Source organism: Filicampus tigris, chromosome 1, assembly GCF_054856515.1.
Source record: "Filicampus tigris isolate MCC_2025a chromosome 1, RoL_Ftig_1.0, whole genome shotgun sequence".
Classification (NCBI taxonomy): domain Eukaryota; kingdom Metazoa; phylum Chordata; class Actinopteri; order Syngnathiformes; family Syngnathidae; genus Filicampus; species Filicampus tigris.
The window spans coordinates 12,701,260-12,724,304 of record NC_141217.1 but is presented as its reverse complement, the minus strand read 5'-3'; the positions used below and the strand labels follow the sequence as shown (position 1 = coordinate 12,724,304).

At 41.6% G+C, this 23,045-nt stretch overlaps 2 protein-coding genes across 4 annotated transcripts; both read left to right on the top strand.

The window, feature by feature from the left end:
- The first annotated feature begins 349 nt into the window (after nucleotides 1–349).
- Nucleotides 350–8,938, top strand: gpr180 (G protein-coupled receptor 180). 2 transcript variants are annotated; one of them, XM_086025638.1, is made up of 11 exons: nucleotides 350–418; nucleotides 522–609; nucleotides 777–920; nucleotides 2,397–2,491; nucleotides 2,638–2,743; nucleotides 2,926–3,106; nucleotides 3,969–4,018; nucleotides 4,125–4,282; nucleotides 4,340–4,528; nucleotides 4,602–4,679; nucleotides 7,993–8,938. In XM_086025638.1, exons 1-11 carry the CDS (start codon nucleotides 380–382, stop codon nucleotides 8,146–8,148), a joined length of 1,284 nt encoding a protein of 427 aa, XP_085881764.1. In that variant the 5' UTR covers nucleotides 350–379; the 3' UTR covers nucleotides 8,149–8,938. The 2 variants fall into 2 exon arrangements, with proteins under 2 accessions (XP_085881764.1, XP_085881684.1); XM_086025558.1 differs by having other exon boundaries at nucleotides 371–609.
- A 1,369-nt stretch (nucleotides 8,939–10,307) lies between these two features.
- Nucleotides 10,308–22,934, top strand: gart (phosphoribosylglycinamide formyltransferase). Of its 2 annotated transcripts, XM_086025389.1 has the most exons (22): nucleotides 10,315–10,377; nucleotides 10,653–10,739; nucleotides 12,273–12,422; nucleotides 13,470–13,565; nucleotides 13,641–13,815; nucleotides 14,428–14,539; nucleotides 14,621–14,689; nucleotides 15,124–15,249; nucleotides 16,002–16,089; nucleotides 16,167–16,421; nucleotides 17,390–17,621; nucleotides 17,809–17,903; nucleotides 17,983–18,092; nucleotides 18,591–18,789; nucleotides 18,868–19,119; nucleotides 19,952–20,104; nucleotides 20,350–20,553; nucleotides 20,632–20,769; nucleotides 20,849–20,979; nucleotides 22,052–22,193; nucleotides 22,269–22,384; nucleotides 22,452–22,934. In XM_086025389.1, the coding sequence occupies exons 3-22, from the start codon at nucleotides 12,278–12,280 to the stop codon at nucleotides 22,647–22,649; spliced, it is 3,036 nt and encodes a 1,011-aa protein (XP_085881515.1). In that variant the 5' UTR covers nucleotides 10,315–10,377; nucleotides 10,653–10,739; nucleotides 12,273–12,277; the 3' UTR covers nucleotides 22,650–22,934. The 2 variants fall into 2 exon arrangements, with proteins under 2 accessions (XP_085881579.1, XP_085881515.1); XM_086025453.1 differs by lacking the exon at nucleotides 10,653–10,739 and having other exon boundaries at nucleotides 10,308–10,377.
- The last annotated feature ends 111 nt before the right edge of the window (nucleotides 22,935–23,045 follow it).

Genomic DNA, 23,045 nt, shown 5'->3' with positions numbered 1-23,045 from the left:
GACACGTTGAAAATTGGTGGGGCTTATTCGGCTTCATTCATCTCTGTGATTGGCTGAAAATGTGTGCTATTGACAGAACGTTTTGGTGATTGGATGCATTCTAAGTCCATTTGATCAGCAGTAGCGATTGGACAAAGTAATGGCATAAAGCTCACTAAATAAATATCACTTCCGAAATTTAATGTCAAAATAAAAATGAACATAATGACAACTGGTAAAGTGTGATATCACCAACGACGATTCATGTTAAACATTTTTCTGAGGTGTCATGTCTCTTATCATTTCATCACTTTGCACCTTCACGAAAATCCTAAATGGAGTAGTTTTAAGAGCAAAATTGATTGACTTCCGCTGTTTTTGTGTACGTGCACGTAACTTGATGCAGAAGGGATGTCTCCTGGTTTCGTGGCTCAATGAAGTGATGAGCTAACATTTATTGGCTTAAAACGCAAAAGATTAATGCCTGTAAAATGTCGTGTTTATTAGCCGCATTTACAGCTGCAGTACTCTTCTCTGCGCAGGCTTTCGGGAAAACTGTAACGGGACTTTTTAAGACCGAAGAAGCGAGACAGCATCAAGGCCAATTCATTACAAAATTCATGTATCAAGGTAATACCGTTTTTGTCATTCCTGCTGATGTTATTATCAGGATTTGCACTTTCATCCCTCAACATCTTTCTAAAATAGAATTTGATAATGGCAGTTTTTCAAAAAGAAATATGAAGATGTGGGAAACGCTAACTCTTAAGGTTTCTCTTATTTGACTGTTTGCATAGGTGCTGACGGTTTGTTGGTCTGTCAAGTGGACAACCCTTCACTAGCTGCAGAGAAGGATTCCCGACTGCTTCTATATCCAAATGTGGACGACGACTGGGACAACCTCAGCTGCTCTGAAAGGCTCACCCGTGCCCAATTCATCAGTAAGAAGTTTGCCCCCAAAGCAGGGACAGCTGATGTCAGCGAACTACGACCAATCGATATCCAAATTCACACGCTCATCTCTACTCATGCCCACTTCAACCTCAGAACATATAAAAAAAACAATCGCCACAATATTTTGGGGTTTTATGGCCATTAAATGTACGCATGCAATTTATGAGGAGAAATATGTGTTTATTAGGTAGAAAAAAAAATGGAACCACTGGTGACTTAGTGTTTGCCAGTGACCTCATGTATCAGAGAGTGCAGGTTCTAGACTCATTTGACTAAAATGTAAGAGTATGTCTAAATACAAAGAATAAGTATAAATATTTATCAAATGTGCGGACGCATGCCATACACACACTAATAAGTAACGTGTGTTGATAAATCCCACCTGTTCAAAACTGCCACACTCGCACACGCCCAGCCTCATTTGCATTGATCACCTACTATTGACCATGTATAGTATCGGAAATCCCTTTAAGGTAAATCAACCCAAACACATTTTTTTTTCTCAAGAATATCTTGTGTGCAGGTCCACTAGTTGAAACACAGCATTCTGATTAAGATTGCGTTTGTAGAATATGAGTTGAGCAGAAAAATCCACCCCTTTTTAGCCATCTCAGGGGGGCGGCCATTTTGTCACTTCTGTCGACTGAAAATTACATCTCAACTGCGCAGTGCTCAGGTAATGACCAATCACAGCGCAACTTCAGAAAACAGGTCAGCTGTGATTGGTCGTTATCTGAGCCCTGAGCAACTTCAATGTGATTTTCAGTCGACAGAAGTGACAAAATGGCCAGCCCCAGAGATGGCTAAAAGCGGCTGGATTAACTCTTATTTCACAAACGCAATATTTATCAGAATACCTTGTTACAACTAGTGGGCTTGCATAGAACATGTTCTTGAAAATAATTATGTTTGGGCTGACTTCCCCTTTAAGTATTTCTTGCCATGGACGTTCACTACAGAGAAACAAACAAAGCTTAACGTAACGTAATGCCAGAAAACTGCGATCATTGTTTCCCAAGATTTAAATTAATCTCTGCTATGCCCAAACTCTGAAAAAGTCCGAACAGTCATACCAATATTTTGGATTTTATGGATGTCCTCCTCTCCATATGTGCTCACTAGAGATTAATGTCGCTTGATAAGGAAAATGCTTATTGTTTATTAAATATTGTGACGATCGTTAAGCTTTTCTCCATACATATCCTCTATGGAAAGGACTCAGATTTATTTCCATAAAATCCAAAATATCGGCGCATTTGTTCTAATATTTTCAGCGGTTAAAGTGGGCATAAGTAGAGACGTCCGTGTAAATTTTGGTGGCCATTGATAGCCGTTTTCTGACACTAGCTTTTTTACATGTACGTTTAGCATTTTAGACTGTCCCCCAGGGCACGATTAATGCTACCGGATACATACTCAGGAGTGCACTTGGACATTGTGTGTTTTTCCTCCTCTTGCTTCAGTTTCTCTCAGTCAAAAAGAGCACAACCAGACGATTCCTCAGCAGTCGCTCCCGACAGTGTGGAATGCTCTCTATGCAGATCGATACACATGCCAGGTAAATAATGAACAATTCCCTCGGCACGTGATGATCTCCCACGATAAACTAACATGCCGGGGTGCAGTGGTTGACAATCACTGAAGTAGCCAGTTGTACTAACACAGTGTAAAACTTTGAGTCTACTTATGATCTCGTACCTCCAGAAGGATGCGGTGATTCCTTCTCATGGTGACCTCAGATTTACTGTCCTGCTGCTCAACGCCGATTCTGCAGGAAACCCCCTGGAGCATTTTAGTGCCGAGGAGGCAGGTCAGGCATCCCTTTGCTCAGTCAAGTTCTGAACCATGTCTTATGTGCATTACAAGACATTGTAATATTGTAATATTAATATTATTGTAAGATTGTAATTGTACAAGAAAAACTAGTTCAATGCTAAATGTTCCACTTGATTGTTATAGGTGTTTGGTGTTTTTTTTTTGCCTCTCCTCTAGGTCTCCACACGTTTTACTTCCTCCTGCTCCTGGCGTACTTTGTAGCTTCCTGTATCTACATTAAGCCATTGTACCAGGCCTTGAGGAAAGGTGGTCCCATGCACACTGTCCTAAAAGTGCTGACCACAAGTCTGGCCTTGCAGGGATGCTCTGCCCTTTGCAACTACATTCACATGGCCAGGTAAGATCAACCAGCCTAAACCAAATGAACCATATTAATCTGGTCTGGCCTGTAGCCCTATTGAAAAGCCTATAAAATACACTAAATGCAATTTCACATTTACACACAAGTGGGCAGCAGCACTCTGTCCAACTCCATTACCCTGTGTGACCCTTTCTTGCCAGTTTCTAAAATGAAAACAATGAATAAATAAAGGAAAGTTGACAACGAGGGCTGACAATTTAAGGAAAGGTGGAAATTGGACTATTTTTTTTCCTCACTGAAATACGCAACAGTCGGATTCGGGTGCATTCCACGGTGTGTGGCAGGCTTTGTGGGTGCACCCTAAGCTTAAATTAGGAAATCAACCCAAACCTATTTTTTTTCAAGAATATGTCCCTAGCAGGCCCACTAGTTGAAACACGGCATTTTGATTAATATTGCATTTGCGGAATATGAGCTAATCCGCCCGTTTTTAGACATCTCTGGGGGCCGCCGTTTTGTCACTTCTGTCCACTGGAAATGACATCACAACTGCTCAGGGCTCGGGTAACGACCAACCACGGCTCAGCTTCAGAAAACAGGTGAGCCGTGATTGGTTGTTACCTCAGCCCTGAGTAGTTGTGATGTCATTTTCAGTCTACAGAAATTACAAAATGGCCGTCCTCTGAGAGGGCTAAAAACGTGTGGATTAACTCTTATTCCAGAAACGCAATATTTATCAGAATGCCTTGTTCAACTAGTGGGCTTGCATAGAACATATTCTTGAAAAAAGGTTGACTTTCCTTTGCTCAAGGCTATCAGAATGTGCTGCATTTAGTTTTGGCAGAGCTATCATGAAACATTGTTGACATAAAACACACTTAATCTTGTGCCCCCGCAGGTATTCCAGAGATGGCATTGGTATTCCACTGATGGGCAGGCTGGCAGAGTGTATGTCACCATTCCTTTTTTGTGGGGAACTTCCTCAATAAAATCTCGCATCCGTTTGTAAGCCCACCCACCAAATGACTTCATTGGCTTGTTGTCCCCTGTGCAGTCTGGGCTATGGCAGCTCAAGTGTCAGTGCTGTACACGTTACTGAGCCTGTGCGTGAGCTGGACTCTGAGTCGAGGCCGCAAACCTCAGTCCCGACCTCTGCAGTGGGAACAGTCCCCGGCATCCACGGCCGTCGCCGTCTGCGGGGTCGTCGTGCAGGTACGCCCGCTTTTGTCAGGTCGCCCGATGCAGAGACGCTGATGGTGTCACTTGCAGGGTGTGCTTCTGCTGTGGGAGCGCTGCTCTGTGTCCGAACGCCAACATCACAGCCAGCAGAGCCTGGCGGGCGTACTCCTCATCGCCCTGAGGGTGATGCTGGCCCTCCTGCTGGCCTCCGTTCTCTACCAGATCATCTCCACTGAGAGGAGCACCCTGAAAAGAGACTTCTACCTCTGCTTTGCCAAGGTTACCTGCACCGGCGGGCCACTTGCTGCTGTCGCTGTCCCGGAGGCTCCTCACACTTGCGTTTTCTTCACAGGGATGCTTCCTGTGGTTTCTCTGTCAGCCTGTCCTCGTCCTCACGTCTGTTATCTTCAATGAGCACCAGAGGGAGAAGGTTTGGAAGCCTTTCACATCATTAGCGTTCACAGCACCGTGATTGTGTAATTCCGGGCATATGAAACGGGCATCCAGCTGTGATTGAGGTCCATCGGCTTTGGAAAACTCACATCCACCGCACCGGATCAGGGTTTCAAGTTAGGGGTTTGAATTGTGGTAACGGTTTCAAAGCAGGTTTTTAAACTAGAGTTAGCGCTACAAAGATGGATTTCAAACTAGGGTTAGGATTTCAAAATAGGGTTTTAAAGTAGGGTTAGGGTTACAAAGTAGGGTTTCAAACTAGGTTAGGATTTCAATGTAGGATTTCAAACTATGGTTAGGATTTCAATGTAGGGTTTTAAACTTGGGTTAGGGTTACAAAGTAGGGTTTTAAACTTGGGTTAGGGTTACAAAGTAGGGTTTTAAACTACTGTTAGGGTTACAAAGTATGGTTTTAAACTAGGGTTACAAAATAGGGTTTCAAACTAGGGTTAGGGTTACAAAGTAGGGTTTCAAACTAGAATTAGGATTAGAAAGTAGGGTTTAAAACTATGGTTAGGATTTCAATGTAGAGTTTTAAACATGGGTTAGGGTTACAAAGTAGGGTTTCAAACTAGGGTTAGCATTACAAAGTAGGGTTTCAAACTATGGTTAGGATTTCAAAGTAGGGTTTCAAACTAGGGTTAGGGTTATAAAGTAGGGTTTCAAACTAGGGTTAGGGGTACAAAGTAGGGTTTTAAACTTGGGTTAGGGTTACAAAGTAGGGTTTTAAACTAGGGTTAGGGTTACAAAGTATGGTTTTGAACTAGGGTTACAAAATAGGGTTTCAAACTAGGGTTAGGGTTTCAAAATAGGGGTTTAAAGTAGGGTTAGGGTTACAAAGTAGGGTTTCAAACTAGGGTTAGGATTTCAATACATTGTTTCAAAGTAGGGTTAGGATTTCAATGTAGGGTTTTAAACTTGGGTTGGGTTACAAAGTAGGGTTTTAAACTAGGGTTAGGATTTCAATGTAGGGTTTTATATGGGGCAGGGTTACAAAGTAGGGTTTCAAACTAGGGTTAGGGTTTCAAAATAGGGTTTTAAAGTAGGGTTAGGGTTACAAAGTAGGGTTTCAAACTAGGGTTAGGATTTCAATACATGGTTTCAAAGTAGGGTTAGGATTTCAATGTAGGGTTTTAAACTTGGGTTAGGGTTACAAAGTAGGGATTCAAACTACGGTTAGCATTACAAAATAGGGTTTCAAACTGGTTAGGATTTCAATGTAGGGTTTTAAACTTGGGTTAGGGTTACAAAGTAGGGTTTTAAACTAGGGTTAGGGTTACAAAGTATGGTTTTAAACTAGGGTTACAAAATAGGGTTTCAAACTAGGGTTAGGGTTACAAAGTAGGGTTTCAAACTAGAATTAGGATTAGAAAGTAGGGTTTCAAACTATGGTTAGGATTTCAATGTAGAGTTTTAAACATGGGTTAGGGTTACAAAGTAGGGTTTCAAATTAGGGTTAGCATTACAAAGTAGGGTTTCAAACTATGGTTAGGATTTCAAAGTAGGGTTTCAAACTAGGGTTAGGGTTATAAAGTAGGGTTTCAAACTAGGGTTAGGGGTACAAAGTAGGGTTTCAAACTATGGTTAGGATTCAATGTAGGGTTTTAAACTTGGGTTAGAGTTACAAAGTAGGGTTTCAAACTATGGTTAGGATTTCAATGTAGGGTTTTAAACTTGGGTTAGGGTTACAAAGTAGGGTTTTAAACTAGGGTTAGGGTTACAAAGTATGGTTTTGAACTAGGGTTACAAAATAGGGTTTCAAACTAGGGTTAGGGTTTCAAAATAGGGGTTTAAAGTAGTGTTAGGGTTACAAAGTAGGGTTTCAAACTAGGGTTAGGATTTCAATACATTGTTTCAAAGTAGGGTTAGGATTTCAATGTAGGGTTTTAAACTTGGGTTGGGTTACAAAGTAGGGTTTTAAACTAGGGTTAGGATTTCAATGTAGGGTTTTATATGGGGCAGGGTTACAAAGTAGGGTTTCAAACTAGGGTTAGGGTTTCAAAATAGGGTTTTAAAGTAGGGTTAGGGTTACAAAGTAGGGTTTCAAACTAGGGTTAGGATTTCAATACATGGTTTCAAAGTAGGGTTAGGATTTCAATGTAGGGTTTTAAACTTGGGTTAGGGTTACAAAGTAGGGATTCAAACTACGGTTAGCATTACAAAATAGGGTTTCAAACTATGGTTAGGATTTCAATGTAGGGTTTTAAACTTGGGTTAGGGTTACAAAGTAGGGTTTCAAACTAGGGTTAGGGTTATAAAGTAGGGTTTCAAACTAGGGTTAGGGGTACAAAGTAGGGTTTCAAACTATGGTTAGGATTCAATGTAGGGTTTTAAACTTGGGTTAGACTTACAAAGTCGGGTTTCAAAGTAGGGTTAGGATTTCAATGTAGGGTTTTAAACTTGGGTTGGGTTACAAAGTAGGGTTTTAAACTAGGGTTAGGATTTCAATGTAGGGTTTTATATGGGGCAGGGTTACAAAGTAGGGTTTCAAACTAGGGTTAGGGTTTCAAAATAGGGTTTTAAAGTAGGGTTAGGGTTACAAAGTAGGGTTTCAAACTAGGGTTAGGATTTCAATACATGGTTTCAAAGTAGGGTTAGGATTTCAATGTAGGGTTTTAAACTTGGGTTAGGGTTACAAAGTAGGGTTTCAAACTAGGGTTAGGGTTATAAAGTAGGGTTTCAAACTATGGTTAGGATTCAATGTAGGGTTTTAAACTTGGGTTAGACTTACAAAGTCGGGTTTCAAAGTAGGGTTAGGATTTCAATGTAGGGTTTTAAACTTGGGTTGGGTTACAAAGTAGGGTTTTAAACTAGGGTTAGGATTTCAATGTAGGGTTTTATATGGGGCAGGGTTACAAAGTAGGGTTTCAAACTAGGGTTAGGGTTATAAAGTAGGGTTTCAAACTAGGGTTAGGGGTACAAAGTAGGGTTCAAACTATGGTTAGGATTCAATGTAGGGTTTTAAACTTGGGTTAGACTTACAAAGTCGGGTTTCAAACTATGGTTAGGATTTCAATGTAGGGTTTTATTGGGGAGGGTTACAAAGTAGGGTTTCACACTAGGGTTAGGGTTACAAAGGAGGGTTTTAAACTAGGGTTAGGGTTACAAAGTAGGGTTTCAAACTATGGTTAGGGTTTTATGTAGGGTTTTAAACTTGGGTTAGGGATGTGTGGGATAATGTGGTTTTAAAATTAAAATTCTGTCAGCAAAGTATTACTTCCCCCTACTGATCATTTTTCGAAAAAAAAAAAGGTCTTGTCCTCCACCTTTTTGCTTTGTGTTTTGTGCAGGTGGTCACCATTGGTGTGATTCTGTGTCAGTCCATCTCTATGGTGATCCTCTACCAGCTTTTTCTGTCTCGTTCCCTCTACTGGGAAGTCTCCTCCCTCTCGTCCGTTTCGCTGCCGCTCACAATGTCCAGGAATAGCCAGAGGGGACGCTTCTGAGGACCTGGCCTGGCTTTCCCACCGTATCACCGGACCCAGCCGACGGGAGGCGTGGCGCGACGGGAGCCCCTCCACCTTTGCCTGTTTTCTGGGAAGCGACGGAACAGACTGAAGCGCATCGGTCTGCTTCTAGGGAAACAAAGGCGGCACCACGAGAGACGGGCCACCGGCCATTAGGGAGGACAAGAACAGAAAACAGAAGGGCTTGTTGTAGATGTTGAGCTCTATTTGTTTTTGTTTTTATGTATACAGAAGATGTACTATACAACGCAGGGACTCTTAGTGAAATTAATTTCATACATTAAGTGATCGGCCCGAACGTGATGTGGGATGGGGGTTTATAAGAAAGTCATTTTGAGTATGAACATACACAAATGTGAATTTAATTGCTGGTAAAACACTCCCCTCCAAAGGTTTTGGAACATCAAGTTCAAAACCATTTTGAAGCTGAGTGAAGCTTCAAAAGGGAAAATCAATCAGAGCTATTTCACACATATTGTGTATAGTCAGTACAACAATTGAAATGCCCTGAAAAAATGACAACAAAAAGACCAGGTCAACAAAAACACAGGAATTGATATGGCTGTTTCAGTACTGTTGGAGTGGACTGTATATCAACTATTAACTTTTGTTTCTGTTAAAGATTGTGTTTGTGAAGATGTTTATGTACAGTTAAAGAAAATGTAAAAGTGAACAGCGCACTGTTATTGTTTTATTCTTCACAACCTGTGGACATATGTGACCCAAAATAAATTATTTCAGGGTAACAAAAAGGGCACATCCCCTTAAATCTTTGCATTTTTCATGTTTGTTCCCAATTCTGATTAAACTCACTCCACTCCCACTACACCCGCATAAATATCTCACACTTTGTACACCATCATGACAAAGAAAGAACCATTTCGATGCACATTTAAAGGAAAAAAAGCAGTAGACATTTTTTTCTGTGACAAATTATCCTCATCTTAGAGATGTTTGTACACATTGAATGCAGTACTGTATTCATGTGTTAAAATGTTGGTGGTGTATTGCAAGCTCTGTCTGTGTCTTTAGTCCAGTGCAGGTATAAAAAATAAAAAAAATCAAGGTTATTAGAAAAAGTTACGTTTTTTTACATAATAATATCAAACTAAATTTGTAAACAACATTTAAGTTATTAAAAATTAAATAAAAATGTATTTGTTACATTTTAAATTGTAAAACAAAGAATGCCACATTATATCACAGTAAAGTACTATTGCAGTACTATAATTTTTTTAATATTTCAAAATAGACTACTTTTTATGTAACATTTCAACGTGAATGTTAGAAGATATTGGTTATTTTTATGGACAAAATTAAAAGTTATGGTACAAGCTATCATAATGCTTTGTCTCCATAACACTAAGGTCACTTTCAATACGTTAAACTTAGCATTAGCTTAAGAAAATTTAGCTTAAAAGAGACACATTTCCTCATCCAAATAAATAAAACGTCCACTCATTCCCACTTCAGTCTCTGTAAATATCCTGACTGGTGTTAAATACCTCGCCCGTCCTAACTGTGATCAGCAAAGAAGCAGTGTTTATTGTTTTTTTAATTTTATTCATTTATTTGTTTTTTAGCAAAGAAGCAGTGTGCGCTCATCCCAGCATAAATCTATGTAGCTCCGCTCACTTCCACATTCCCTCATTCTCATATAAATCAGCCACGGAGAGGTTAATCATTTTGGTATGATGAAGTGGTCATTAGTAAGGATGTCCACATAAATTTTGGTGCCAATTGATCACCGTTTGTGGACGTTATAAGCAATGAAAGTACAATGATTTGCAATGGAGAGTTTGTAATCGGTTCCTCCAGTGAGTCCGACCGAACAAGGATAGAACGTTAGGGGGCGCGGCCATTCTCCTTATTAACAAGAGGCGTTGTTCATGGAGTCACTTATTTCCTAATTTCTCTCAAATTCATTGATAAAATAGAAAATGGCAACTCTTTTGATTTTCCTGATAAAAAAATACCGGTATATAAGCAATATTCATATCTATCTATCTATCTATCTATCTATCTATCTATCTATCTATCTATCTATCTATCTATCTATCTATCTATCTATCTATCTATCTATCTATCTATCTATCTATCTATCGACTAAAATCAGTGTAGAACTACAACTCCCATGATGCATTGAGTTGTTACACCCCAAGGAAGTTGCAGAACTCTCCTGAAACGCCAGTTTGGACGCGTACGAAGGTAAGATGCGGAACTTTTTATGAAACAGCAATCAATAGCTACTATACATTTTTGCAATGTCGTGTGTTGTCTCTAGAGATCTTTATGTAACTTGTGTTAGCATTTAGCACGGCTAAGCACATCCTTGTCAAACGGAATCCACGTGGTGTATAGATGTTTGTGTGCGTGTGTGCGTGTGTGCGCGCGTGTTTTGAGTTTGCGTCAATTTAAAGTTTGTGTGTCTGATTGTGAGCCTTTGTGCGTGCCGTCAACGGTCTGTCTTTTTATTTATCCAGTCTGCACTCTGCAGTCAGAACGCATAGAAGACGCGTCCGCCTCCCGATCGGGCTTCGGATAATTCCCGCTTTGTTAAAAACTCTCAGGTTGGTGTTGCTATGATTCTGGAATGTAACAAGTTGCCGTTGAAGTTATTCTTTTGCAAGTGTAGATGCAAATTAACAATATATAGTTAGTTAGATTTAAGTCACTACTTATTTTGCTGTGTGCTAATTTTGCTTCAGTGCTTCTGTTCAGTAGATTTGGTAAAATTTGTTAATATTTCCCACTTTCTGTACATTTGTAGAAATACAGTTATTAAAAAAAAAAAACTGATGAAAGTGGAAGTACTGTACCAATTCAACTGCTGCATGTAAGTAAAAGTACAGAATCTGAAATGCGCTTAAGTACAGAAATAAAAAATGAATTTGTACTGTGAATGATAACAAAACCCCTTTGGATAACTTGACTTAACAACTACAGAAAAATACGTATGTTGACCACTTTTGTTTACTTAATTCTCATACTGAAAAGATGCAAAAAAATATATATATATCATGTTACCAGTGCGTATGCTGTTTTTTTTTTAAACCAAGAGCTAACTATCATTGTCGCAACTTTTTTTTTTTTTTTTTTTACTGTCAAATCAATGTGTCTTGACAATATGTAGTGCGGGCAACATCTCCAAATTCTCTTAAATAATGTAATGGATAGGGAATGTCCTGCATCTCTGAATATCTTGCATCATTCACATTAGTGCTCCGTGGTTTGCATTCCTCCATGTCGCTTGTCCACTAACTATATCCCCAAGATCTCAATGAGTCAATCAATCAAAAGCACAACCATGGTGGAATTTTGTAATATAATAAAATAAATATAATATGTATGCCTTGTCGTCATCCACGGAGGATGAAAACATCCACAAGCCTATTTTGACAAATCAAGTAGTAGGAAGTACAGGTATCTTTTTTCAGATAGGTAGGAAAAGTAAAAAAAAGTTTTTGAAAAAAAATACTGCAGTAACGTACAATTACAGTGATGAAGTACAGGAATTAGTATTTCATTACTTCCCACCACTGCCATTCAGTGTGTATATATTTTTGTTTTATTGTTCGAAATAAAAATGTCTAGATTTAGCCTGGGACTCTGACTCCACACTTTTTAACTTTTGAGTGTGATTGGTGCGCACTGATACACAATAAGCCTGTAATCGTTGCGCTCAGGATAAGGAAGGCAAATTGCATCAGTCTAATCGGAGCGTTCCACTGGTGAGATCACATGGTGGCAAACAAACGGCACGAGGGTCGTAATCATTGTGAATGTCATCTCTTTGTTCCTCACTAAATTATCAACACAAGGAGGCAACAACCTAATACGAAGCAAAGTAAAAGAATCCCAAATGTTTACTCTAGTTTTTTTAATAAAGCCGTGTACGCTCATGCGCCTGACACGAAGCTTGTCGTTTGAGTTTGTGTTTTCGCTCAGCCTGATTGGGCCCATCTAAGTGCGACAATGCAGATAATATAAGACTGCAGTTGTCTGAAAAGGTCAGCGCTTCCTCGCCGCTCGACCTTTTGTTCCAAACAGATGGTGTAATTAGACGACACGGAGTGGTGAAAGGTCATTTTCCCGTCTCGCAGGTGCCATGGCTGAACGGGTGCTGGTGGTTGGCGGAGGAGGGCGGGAGCACGCCCTGGCGTGGAAGCTGGCCCAGTCGCAGCACATCCAGCAAGTCCTGGTGGCGCCGGGGAATGCTGGGACAGTCAACTGCGGCAAAATTTGCAACTCGGGTAAATGTCATTTTAGTTCCTTTTAAGAATACAGTAGGCTGTATTTCCCAATGTACAGGTAGTATTTTTTTACTTACTTACACTCAATTAATGGCATTATTTCATTAAAACACAAATATCCAATCACTTAACTTACATTCTGTACATCCTAAAATAGTGTAATCTACAATATTAATGTTTACATCAATGCTGGTGATGTAAACATGTTATCACAAAGTAGTAGTGTTGCTGCAGTCACATCAACGTTGCCTGTAATTAATTGTTCATAAACTGTTAGGACAGCGTTTGCGGTGTAGGCTGTCTAAAGTCACTCTGGCCACACAAAAACTCATAATAATCTCTTGGCACGCATGCACAAACTGTTTATTGAATTGATCTTACCAGTGACCAGCGGAACAGTAAAAGTCACCTCTTTAACACAGTCAACCAACAGTTGGATTGAGCGTAGCACGATTAGTCATGCCTGGAGTGTGAGGCAGAAGGCTGATTTAATACAAAGTGACGGTTGTTGTGTTGCCCTCTTGGTCACTACACTAGTTTAGCAGCAGAGTGAACACACAATACAGGGGTATGTCGTTTGTTAGACGTTTTTATATCATACTATGACAGCCATTATTATTGCATTGTTTTGGGGGGAATAACCCCCCAAAATCTTGAATAAACAAGGATAATGCCAATAAGCAGTTTCCATATAAACGGGTTGATTCCCCAGCAAAACGAAAAATAAATACATAAATGAAACATATGAAGGAGGGGAAATGAAACATATGGGGGAGGAGGGAAATCCATGATCAGGCGAGTCCACGGGTGCCAAAATGAGAACCCCCAAAAAATCACAGACAGGGCACACTGTGATGTCATACAAACGAAGCAAGCTGAAAAACGAAACCCGTTTTTTCGTCACTGAATTACTTTGTAAGTTTTCGGCCTTTTGCTGTGACCTTATGACCAAATCTTAAAACGGACAGAAAAAAATGTACAGGTTCAATATATTTGTGTGAACATTGCCGAAACAATGATGTAATCAAATGCTCATTGTCGCTACAGAGGTGTCAGTGAATAACCACGCCATATTGGCTCAGTTTTGTAAGGACCATCACGTTGGGCTGGTGGTGGTTGGACCTGAGGTTCCGCTCGCCGCAGGTAAGCTCGGCGTTTCTGCTCAAGTCTTCCTCTAGTGCTCGTCAGCCTCATCATGGCCCACGCCGTCCAATCCAGGTATCGTGGACGACTTGATGGCGGCAGGAGTGCAGTGTTTTGGCCCATCTGCGAAAGCCGCCCAGTTGGAGGCCAGCAAAAGCTTCTCCAAGGCCTTCATGGTGCGCCATGGCATCCCCACAGCGCGCTATGGCTCCTTCACCGACGCCGAGGAGGCATGCAACTACATCCGCACGTCAGTACAACTGATTTTCTAGTCAGTAGATCCTCACTGACCTCTGCCTTTAACTCTTTGTGCGCCACTGACGTAAAATGTTGTCAACAGGAATCCTAACAAGGAGCACCAGTGACAGCAATAGTTATCAACTTCATTTTTTTTCTTTATGGGAATGGGCAGAGAAAATTCTTGTCCAAATCTGGTTTTATAATTTTATAGAAGAATAGGACTCTTCAGATGTTTGAGGCATCACTAAAGCAGAAATTATGAGCATAAAAGTCACTGTTGTGCATTAAATACATCTTTTTAAAAAAAGCTTTTTTTTTTGCCTTTTTTGGTCCAAAATAAGTGATTTGGGTGAAAGCAACCCATATCCCACTGCTGATTACTAAAAATTGGAGTAAGGTGTAAACGAACTTTTTTGTGATGAAAGAAGAGAGTCTTTAATTTGGTGGTTTCTATGTTTATGTAGTCATCAAACAATCTTCTTGGAGCCTTGTAAGATCAGTCAGAATGCTCTAAATTGGTTCTCTCTCTCTCTCTTTTTTTATTATTATTATTTTTTTTTTAATGGCTGGCATTGAAAGAGTTAAAAAAAAAAAAAGTTTCTCTCCTTTTTGTGTCTCCCAGGGCTGACTTCCCGGCTCTGGTTGTGAAGGCCAGTGGCTTGGCGGCAGGGAAAGGAGTTATTGTGGCACAGGACCAGGAAGAAGCCTGTCGGGCAGTGATGGACATCATGAAGGTGAGTTGCGTTTGATGTGGAATGACCAATGTCTAGTGGATTGTTGTAATCTTCGTGGGATTTTCCACCGCTGTATTTCAGGACCGAGCGTTTGGGGCTGCAGGTGACATGGTGGTGGTGGAGGAGCTTCTGGAGGGAGAGGAAGTATCTGTGAGTTCTTGCACACTAAACAACAGCGATCCACAATGTTTTTTCTTGTACCTTGGACCAGTTTCACAAACAGCAAAGCAATATTTTGACAGACTGGCATAAAGACAAATAAAAAACAAATGATTAGTAATGCAACAATCCATTTTGCTTAATGTAATTGTTGTAGCTAGTTGGAGCCCTGCGCTTGTTTCGCTTCAAAGAGCTTGTTTCATTTTGCATTAATGCAAAAAAAAAAAAAAGTTTAAAAAAAATTTTTTTGTTGTTGTTTTTTTTAAATTTTTTACAATACTGTACTGCATGAAGTGACTGAGATAGGCGATTTGGCATGTGTTCAAAGGCAGAGGTGGATGCACCGGATTTTTAAACCAAAACTCATTTCAGTCTCTGATGGTTTCATGAGCTGAAAAAGAACTAATGTGGTTGTGCACTTGCAGTGTCTGTGCTTCAGCGATGGCTCCTCTGTGTCGCCGATGCCTCCAGCACAGGATCATAAACGACTGCAAGATGGCGATCGGGGTCCGAACACGGGTGGCATGGGTGCCTACTGTCCCACTCCTCAGGTATGTCTGCTCTTTTATTTTGGTTGGATCTCTGTACATATTGTTTAAAAACACAGCTATTTAAAAAAAACTCTTAACACCTGTGGCGTTAAAAACGTTTAAAAAGCACTGTACCGTTTTGAGGAGGTGGCCCTGTCTCATGCAAGTTAACAACTGTTTACCCCGCCCCATATGCTGCTGGACTAATGCGGATTTACTTTAATTTCACACTGCTTCATGTGTGGGCCTACAGATGTGTATGCAGTTCTAACGGTTTTAAAGTGAATTTTCCATGATATGTCCACTTTCAAAACAAGTGTTGCAATGTTACTTCACTCATGACGTGAACCGTTATTTAAAGTGCTTGCAATCTACAACAAAAACCGAGCCTCCTGAAGTGGACTGACTTCCATGGGTCCACTTTATTGATTTGAAACGAATCCTCCCCGAAGCCTGAAAAAAGCCATTTCTGGATACGTACCGGATGAACAATAGTGGATAAAGAAACTGAAGTCAACTGATTAGTGAAGTTACTTCTGAAAATCACTCTGAAATATCCAATTGACCCCCGCAAGGAAGGCATTATGATGGAATTCACATGAGATAGGCGGCAAAAAAAAAAAAATGGCCAGCCAAACTGAAATGTCAAAATTACCTTAGCAGACGTTTCCCAAACATTAAATCTCAGTGACCTAAAATGCAAACCCATGTTCATGTTCATGTAATGTGTCTGGAATCTGCTCGAGAATCTGGTCTTCCTTTGTGTGGCGCAGGTGAACGAGGAGCTGCTGGTGCAGATCCGAGACTCTGTGCTTCAGAAGACCGTGGACGGGATGAAGCAAGAGGGAACACCTTATGTTGGCAAGTGCAGATTTGATACCCAACTTGGTCTGTGACCGACAGGCTGCCATCAACATCATTGTCATGTGACTCTCCAGGAGTTCTGTACGCCGGGCTGATGTTGACCCAGCAGGGAATCAAAGTTCTGGAGTTCAACTGTCGCTTTGGAGACCCGGAGTGTCAGGTCTTGCTTCCCTTGCTGAAGAGCGACTTGTACGAGGTCATCTTGAACACTATGAACGGCAAGCTGGCCTCCAGCGCCCCCGAGTGGCACCAGGACAAATCTGCCGTCACGGTGGTGATGGCGAGTGCCGGTTACCCTGGCGCCTACAGCAAAGGCGTGGTTCTCACTGGTAAGTGGTTGGGCTACTCATAAATGTTGTAGTAGTAGCCAAGGGGATAGGGACAGAGCCCTGTCGCAAATAGTGACAAAACCCCCAAGTACGCTAACTACATCCATGGGTCTTTATTTATATAGCACATTTCATACGCAAGGCAACTCAATGTGTTTCGCACAACATCTAAAACCTTTAGCAAACAAAACTGAAGATATTCACAGAGTAAAGAGAACAAAAGTACCTTATTGAAACAACTAAAACTTAAACAATGTACCATGGCAACACTTAAGCACATCTGCAACCAAAAGATTTAAAGACATTTAAAAGCAAGGGGAAGAAATCAATTTAAAAATGTATCCTGGATTCATACGTGAAGCTGACTAAGATCTAAAGTATTTTCCAGACTTTAAGCCGCTACTTTTTTCCTAGATTTCGAACCATGCAGCTTATATAAAGGTGCAGCTATCTGCTATTCTGTGGATTTTTCTTTTCTTGTATATGTTTTTTTTCATAATTTTTAAAAAAATAGAGTGGATACGGTTTATATAAAGGTACGGTTTATAGTCCGGAAAATACGGTACATGCCGCTTTACCGTGTTTGCTTTGAAACCTGGGCTCCAGTAATCGACCTGAGTCTGCTGACCTCAGACTTTAAACTCAATCTATCACAAGCTATGATGCCAAAACACTTCAATTCCACACAAATGATTTTGGGGTGGGAAATGCAACATAAGTGCACATCTACACGCATATGCTGTGAAGACTCTCCATAACTTCCACTAACAACCCAGGCTTAACTTGATTCCTCCCTCACATACAAAGATGTTCATCTCCCAGCATCATGCATCACTTGAACATGTTTCCTTGACACTAATTACTACTTTCCTATCAACTAGGACAGAAAAAATACAAATAGGTGTATTGTATGTGTTCATCATTGTATTTATTTTCAGCCCCCTATCCTTCTACCACTCACTCCTCAGGTCTGTCCCAGGTTGAGGACAAAGGGATTCAGGTGTTCCACGCAGGTACGGCGCTGAAGGACAAACAAGTGGTCTCCAGTGGAGGCCGCGTCCTGACCGTCACGGCGGTCAGGCCATCTCTGGAGGCTGCACTGCAGGCAGCCAATCAGGGCGTGGCGGCCGTGGGGTTCCCCGGTGCCGTGTACCGCCGCGACATCGGCCACAAGGCCATTGCCCATTTGAAGCAACGCAGGTGTGTTTGAATGCTGTATAGTCGCTGGCTTGTTTTATAAATAAACAAACTTTGGATGATCTCGTTGTTGTTTCTTCACTTGACCACCACTGTTAATGTTATGATTTCTAACACTGAAAGAGGCTTAATTCATCAGAGGTGTGCCATAAGGGCCCACATTGCAGTGATTTGACCGTCTTTCTGACAGAGGCCTGACTTATAAGGACAGCGGCGTGGACATCGCCGCTGGCAACAAACTTGTGGACATGATCAAGCCTCTGGCCAAGGCAACTTCCCGTCCAGGTAACTTGACGTGTGAAAATAACCTGTTTTCCATATGCAGGAAACATGAATGTGTATTTTCACATTTTCTTCTCCTCAGGATGTAATGCTGAGTTGGGAGGTTTTGCTGGACTCTTTGACCTTAAAGCTGCAGGGTTCATCGACCCAATTCTGGTGTCTGGAACTGATGGAGTTGGGACCAAACTGAAGGTGTGATTTAGCCATTTCCATTATTTAATTATATATGAATGGTTTATATGGTTTATAACTTTATACCAATACTATGGTATTCCGCATTAAAGGGGAGTCAACCTAAAAGTATTTTTTGCAAGAATATGTTTTATGCAAGCCCACTAGTTGAAACAAGGCATTCTGATAAATATTGCGTTTGTGGAATAGGAGTTAATCCACTCGTTTTTAGCCATCTCTGTGGGCGGCCATTTTGTCACTTCTGTCGACTGAAAATCACATAACAGTTGCTCGGGGCTCAGGTAACGATCAATCACAGCTCACCTGTTTTCTGAAGCTGAGCTTTTTTTATTTTTATTTTTTTATTATTATTTTTTAAACCAACTGTCATTTTAACCATTTGGCAGGTGCTGATATTTTTAAAATGATTAATTGTTGTTGTAGCTGCCAAAAGGAAATGAGTTCAAATGTAACTTGATGCGCTTTTTGCTGTTGTTTGAAACTGTCTGCCTCCTTCAGATTGCTCAGGCGTGTGGGCAGCATGGAAGCTTGGGTCAGGACCTGGTGGCCATGTGTGTGAACGACGTGCTGGCTCAGGGTGCCGAGCCGCTCTTCTTCCTCGACTACTTCTCATGCGGCAGTCTGGACGTAGATGTGACCGCCACGGTTGTCGCGGGTATCGCCAAAGCATGCGAGATGGCTGGCTGTGCTCTACTAGGTAAGCGGAGACGCCGCCGTCAGCATTTCCGCAGTGCTCTGCTGCCATTTTGAATCGTCCAACTTTGTAAATGTTGAGGCGGAGAGACGGCAGAAATGCCCGGTGTCTACGTCGCGGGGGAGTACGACCTTGCTGGCTTCTGTGTGGGAGCAGTGGAGCGGGGAGCCCTGCTGCCTCGACTGGCGGACGTCACTGAGGGCGACGTCTTGATCGGCGTGGCGTCCTCTGGTATCCATAGCAACGGCTTCAGCTTGGTCCGCAAGGTCTTGGAGCGAGCGCGTCTCAGCTACAGCTCCCCAGCACCTTTTGGTAACCCAGGACAAACTGTTGGTAAGTGTAGGTCTGATTGTAATACAGTTGTGACTTGAGATACAAGTAACGCACTCACATATTTTTGAGATACGAGCCATTGATTGAACAAATTTATTCTTTTTTTTCACTTTGGCAGACATGAGTAAATATTTTTCCAAAAAGAAGCTTCGAGCTGTTTATTGCCTCTCTCGACTGAAGGATAATGTCAAACTAAACATAAAAGACAGAGAATTACACCTAATGTATTTAAAACAACCACATAGCCTCCACTGCTTTTATGCTAACATACAATAGGAAACTCCATAGGGACCTAAGCTAACAATTAGTATCTATGTGGCGCTGTTGTTACCCTTCAAGAAACAGATATCTGAACACAAATGCAGATAGACTATATAACAAGACTCACAGGCATATATTCTTTATCCTCAGCAAAGAACGATATAATCATTCTGCCATACAGAGGAGCCGAGAGAGTAAGTGTCCTGCCCCCAGGTGGCTGAGGTGTGCACACCAGAATGAGCAGCACAATGTGCATTGAAGGGGAAAGACTGACATTTTTTTTTGTTTTTTTAAATGTGCACATTATGCCAAATCCGTGGCCACAAATGTGTCATCTATTGCACACGTTATGTCTTTATTGTAACCGAAATTCATTTTGAGTGCGGCTCCATAAAATTGAGAACAATTATAATAGCTCTACGCAAACCTCCACCACATTGAAAGTTGGAAGTTTAGCCATTTTGCAAATACATTTACAACTGAAGATTTAATCATTTGTTTTAATGCAAGTGTCGACGTGGACTTGGTGTAACTATCAGGGCTTTTTGCTTATTTTCACAATGACCTTCAGGGGAGGTTTTGCTGACACCGACAAAGATCTACAGTCGGCCAATCCTTCCCATCCTGCGCAGCGGCGCTGTCAAAGCGTATGCTCACATCACTGGAGGAGGACTTTTGGAAAACATCCCTCGGGTTCTGCCCCAGGAGCTGGCTGTCGATTTAGGTGAGGCACACGTTACACGGAAACCAGCCTCGGGACACATGTTTTATGTTAGTAATCATTTACATTCCTTTTTTCTCCCTGAAACTTAATTCGGACAAAGAGCAGGCCTTCTAGCCCAACTTACACTAACCGCATTTTTTTCCCTTCCATTTTAACTTCCTATACCGTAGATGTATTGGCCATTATATTTTGAATGACTGGAATTTATTTATATTTATTTATTTTTATTTTTTTCACCCCCCCAGATGCATCTCGTTGGCGCACCCCTCCTGTGTTTTCCTGGCTGCAGAAGGAGGGTGGCCTCAGCGAGCGCGAGATGACCCGCACCTTCAATTGCGGCTTGGGTGCGGTGCTGGTGGTCGCCCCCGTGGACGCTCAAAGGGTCTTGCGTCAGCTGCAAGCCCACGAAGAGGCCTGGATCGTGGGTGCACTCGCTCACAAGTCACCCGGTGAGACATCGAGCGTCCGGAACTTTCATGTGGGAGACGCACACAATACACACCTGCATTGTGAATGTGCTGCTGCAGGTGCTGAGTCTGTGGTGGTCCGAAACCTCAAACACAGCCTGGCAAACACAGGTCCGGCCTCCAAGAATGGCGGTTGCCTCTGTGATAGCAGCATTCCTCACAAGAGGACCAAAGTTGGGGTTCTCATCTCAGGCACAGGTTTGTTTTTTCATCATTTCGCGACGCGGGTTGATAAAATGGAACAGATTACAAAGTACGGGCCGGCTGTCTCATCCAGGTACCAACCTTCAAGCACTGATCGATCAGGCCAAGCGCCCGTCTAGCTGCGCAGAGATTGTGGTTGTCATTTCCAACAAGCCTGGCGTTCAGGGTCTGAAGAGAGCGGCACTGGCTGGTATCCAGACACGGGTACGGGTTTCTGTTATTACAAATACTCATTGTTTACATAATGCTCGCATCTCTAAAATTGCTACTATTCAGAATAAAAAGAAACGGCACATTTCACACACAAGGCAACTCAATGTGCTTTCACGCAAGCAAAGACAGCACCGGAAAGCATTTGCAAACACAACTGATAACAACAATCAGAAGCAAAGCAGAGAGGACAAAAGTAAATGACTACAAGAACGGATGTTGATAATTTTTAAACACAATAAGAAAAGGCTTTTAAAAATTACTTCAAAAGTGCTGTAAAAAAAAAAGTTTTCTAAAAGAACAAAAAAAGATTCAAAACTGAGCTTAGTCACGTGATTTTTATTTCTATTTAACCTGGATTTCAAAGCATTTACGTTCAAAGGTTTGTAACTTAATATTTTCACTTGCCGAAAAAAGCATGCAAGCGCTCAATCTTGAGGCTACATAATGCTGCTTGGATCCCGCAGAGTGAGCGAAAAGGCCGAGTTTTACAACAGACTCAGACAATTGTGTGTTCAAGCCTAAAGGGGAAATCTACAAACACATTTTTTTCAAGAATATGTTCCCAGCAGGCCCAATAGTTGAAACACGGCAGTCTGATTAATATTGCATATGTGGAATATGAGTTAAAAAGCAAAATCCACCTTTTTTTCGCCATATCTGGGGGTAGCCATTTTGTCACTTTTGTTGTCTGAAAACGACATCAGACCCTCAGTGCTCAGATAACGACCAATCATAATTCAGCTTCAGAAAACAGGTGAGCCGTGACGTCATTTTCAGTCGACGTGACAAAATGGTCGCTCCCAGAGATGGCTAAAAACGGGTGGATTAATAACTCTTATATATAAATAATAAATAAATAATTGCACAGACGCAATATTTCTCAGAATGCCTTGTTCTATTGGGCTTGCATAGAACGTACTCTTGAAAAAAATGTTTGGGTTGACTTCCTTTTCAAATAAATTTGTTCTCAAGCTATTTTCCAAAGTTTAAATTGGTGAATAATGTGTCAAAATAACAGATGAGGTTGCCGCCCGACAGTGACAGTATGTGTAATTAAAACTAGGTTGTGGACCACAAACTGTACGGGAGTCGAGCAGAGTTTGACAGCACTATTGACCGCGTGCTGGAAGAATTTGGGGTGGAGTTGGTGTGTCTCGCTGGATTCATGCGTATCCTCACAGGAACTTTTGTCAAGAAATGGAACAGTAAGTTGAAGCCCTGATCATCACTGTAAATCTTGGGGTTTTTTTTGTTTTTCTTTAAACATTGTCTCATCTTAGGTAAACTTTTGAACATCCATCCCTCCCTGCTGCCCTCCTTCAAGGGCGTGAATGCCCAAAAGCAAGCACTCCAGGCCGGGGTGCGGGTCAGCGGCTGCACAGTCCACTTCGTTGCGGTAAGTCGGCCACGTTGTCGTCCGAACACCGCCAGAGCCCAAACGAAACTTGTCATTTGTCTGTTAGGAGGAGGTGGACGCAGGTGCCATCATCGTGCAGGAGGCTGTACCAGTGTTGACTGGCGACACCGAGGAAAGTCTGGCGGATAGAATCAAAGAGGCCGAGCACAGGGCCTTCCCTGCGGCTATGGAGCTGGTCACCAGTGGGGCCGTCCATCTTAGTGAGGATGGACGCGTCATCCATCGGTCCAATTTACAGCACTAGCACTAGTACTAATACAGTCAACTAAAGGTGTTGTAGTTTGACACTGTAGCAAAGCAGGTCCTTTGGAAGAAAAAAAAACATTCCAGTTTTGCATGAATGGTTAATATTTCCTGATAAATGCAAATTAAGCACATTAAAGCAACATCTCTTTAGGATTATAATTTCCTTGGCATGCTTTTACGTGTTCAGCTTCCTATCTAGATGTTACCGTATTCCAAGGATCTAGAGGAAGAATCTACTTTGATGTCAAATGATTGATTTATTTATAAAGGTGAAGGTAACATAGTCCCTCATTCTTTCTCAAAAACTGTATAGGGACCCTTAATGTAATGATGATGTGCCTTTAAACTTCTGTTTCACCCCCAAAAAGCTACGTTTTCCAAAAATATGATTGCC

Excerpts from the sequence above, each read along its gene's own strand:
- gart (XM_086025453.1), top strand. The coding sequence starts at position 12,278 with ATGGCTGAACGGGTGCTGGTGGTTGGCGGAGGAGGGCGGGAGCACGCC. Across the intron at positions 14,690-15,123 it reads TGGAGGGAGAGGAAGTATCT|TGTCTGTGCTTCAGCGATGG; the intron begins GTGAGTTCTTGC and ends GTGCACTTGCAG. Across the intron at positions 16,090-16,166 it reads AGAGGGAACACCTTATGTTG|GAGTTCTGTACGCCGGGCTG; the intron begins GCAAGTGCAGAT and ends GTGACTCTCCAG.
- gpr180 (XM_086025558.1), top strand. The coding sequence starts at position 471 with ATGTCGTGTTTATTAGCCGCATTTACAGCTGCAGTACTCTTCTCTGCG. Across the intron at positions 2,744-2,925 it reads TTTTAGTGCCGAGGAGGCAG|GTCTCCACACGTTTTACTTC; the intron begins GTCAGGCATCCC and ends CCTCTCCTCTAG. Across the intron at positions 4,680-7,992 it reads ATGAGCACCAGAGGGAGAAG|GTGGTCACCATTGGTGTGAT; the intron begins GTTTGGAAGCCT and ends TGTTTTGTGCAG.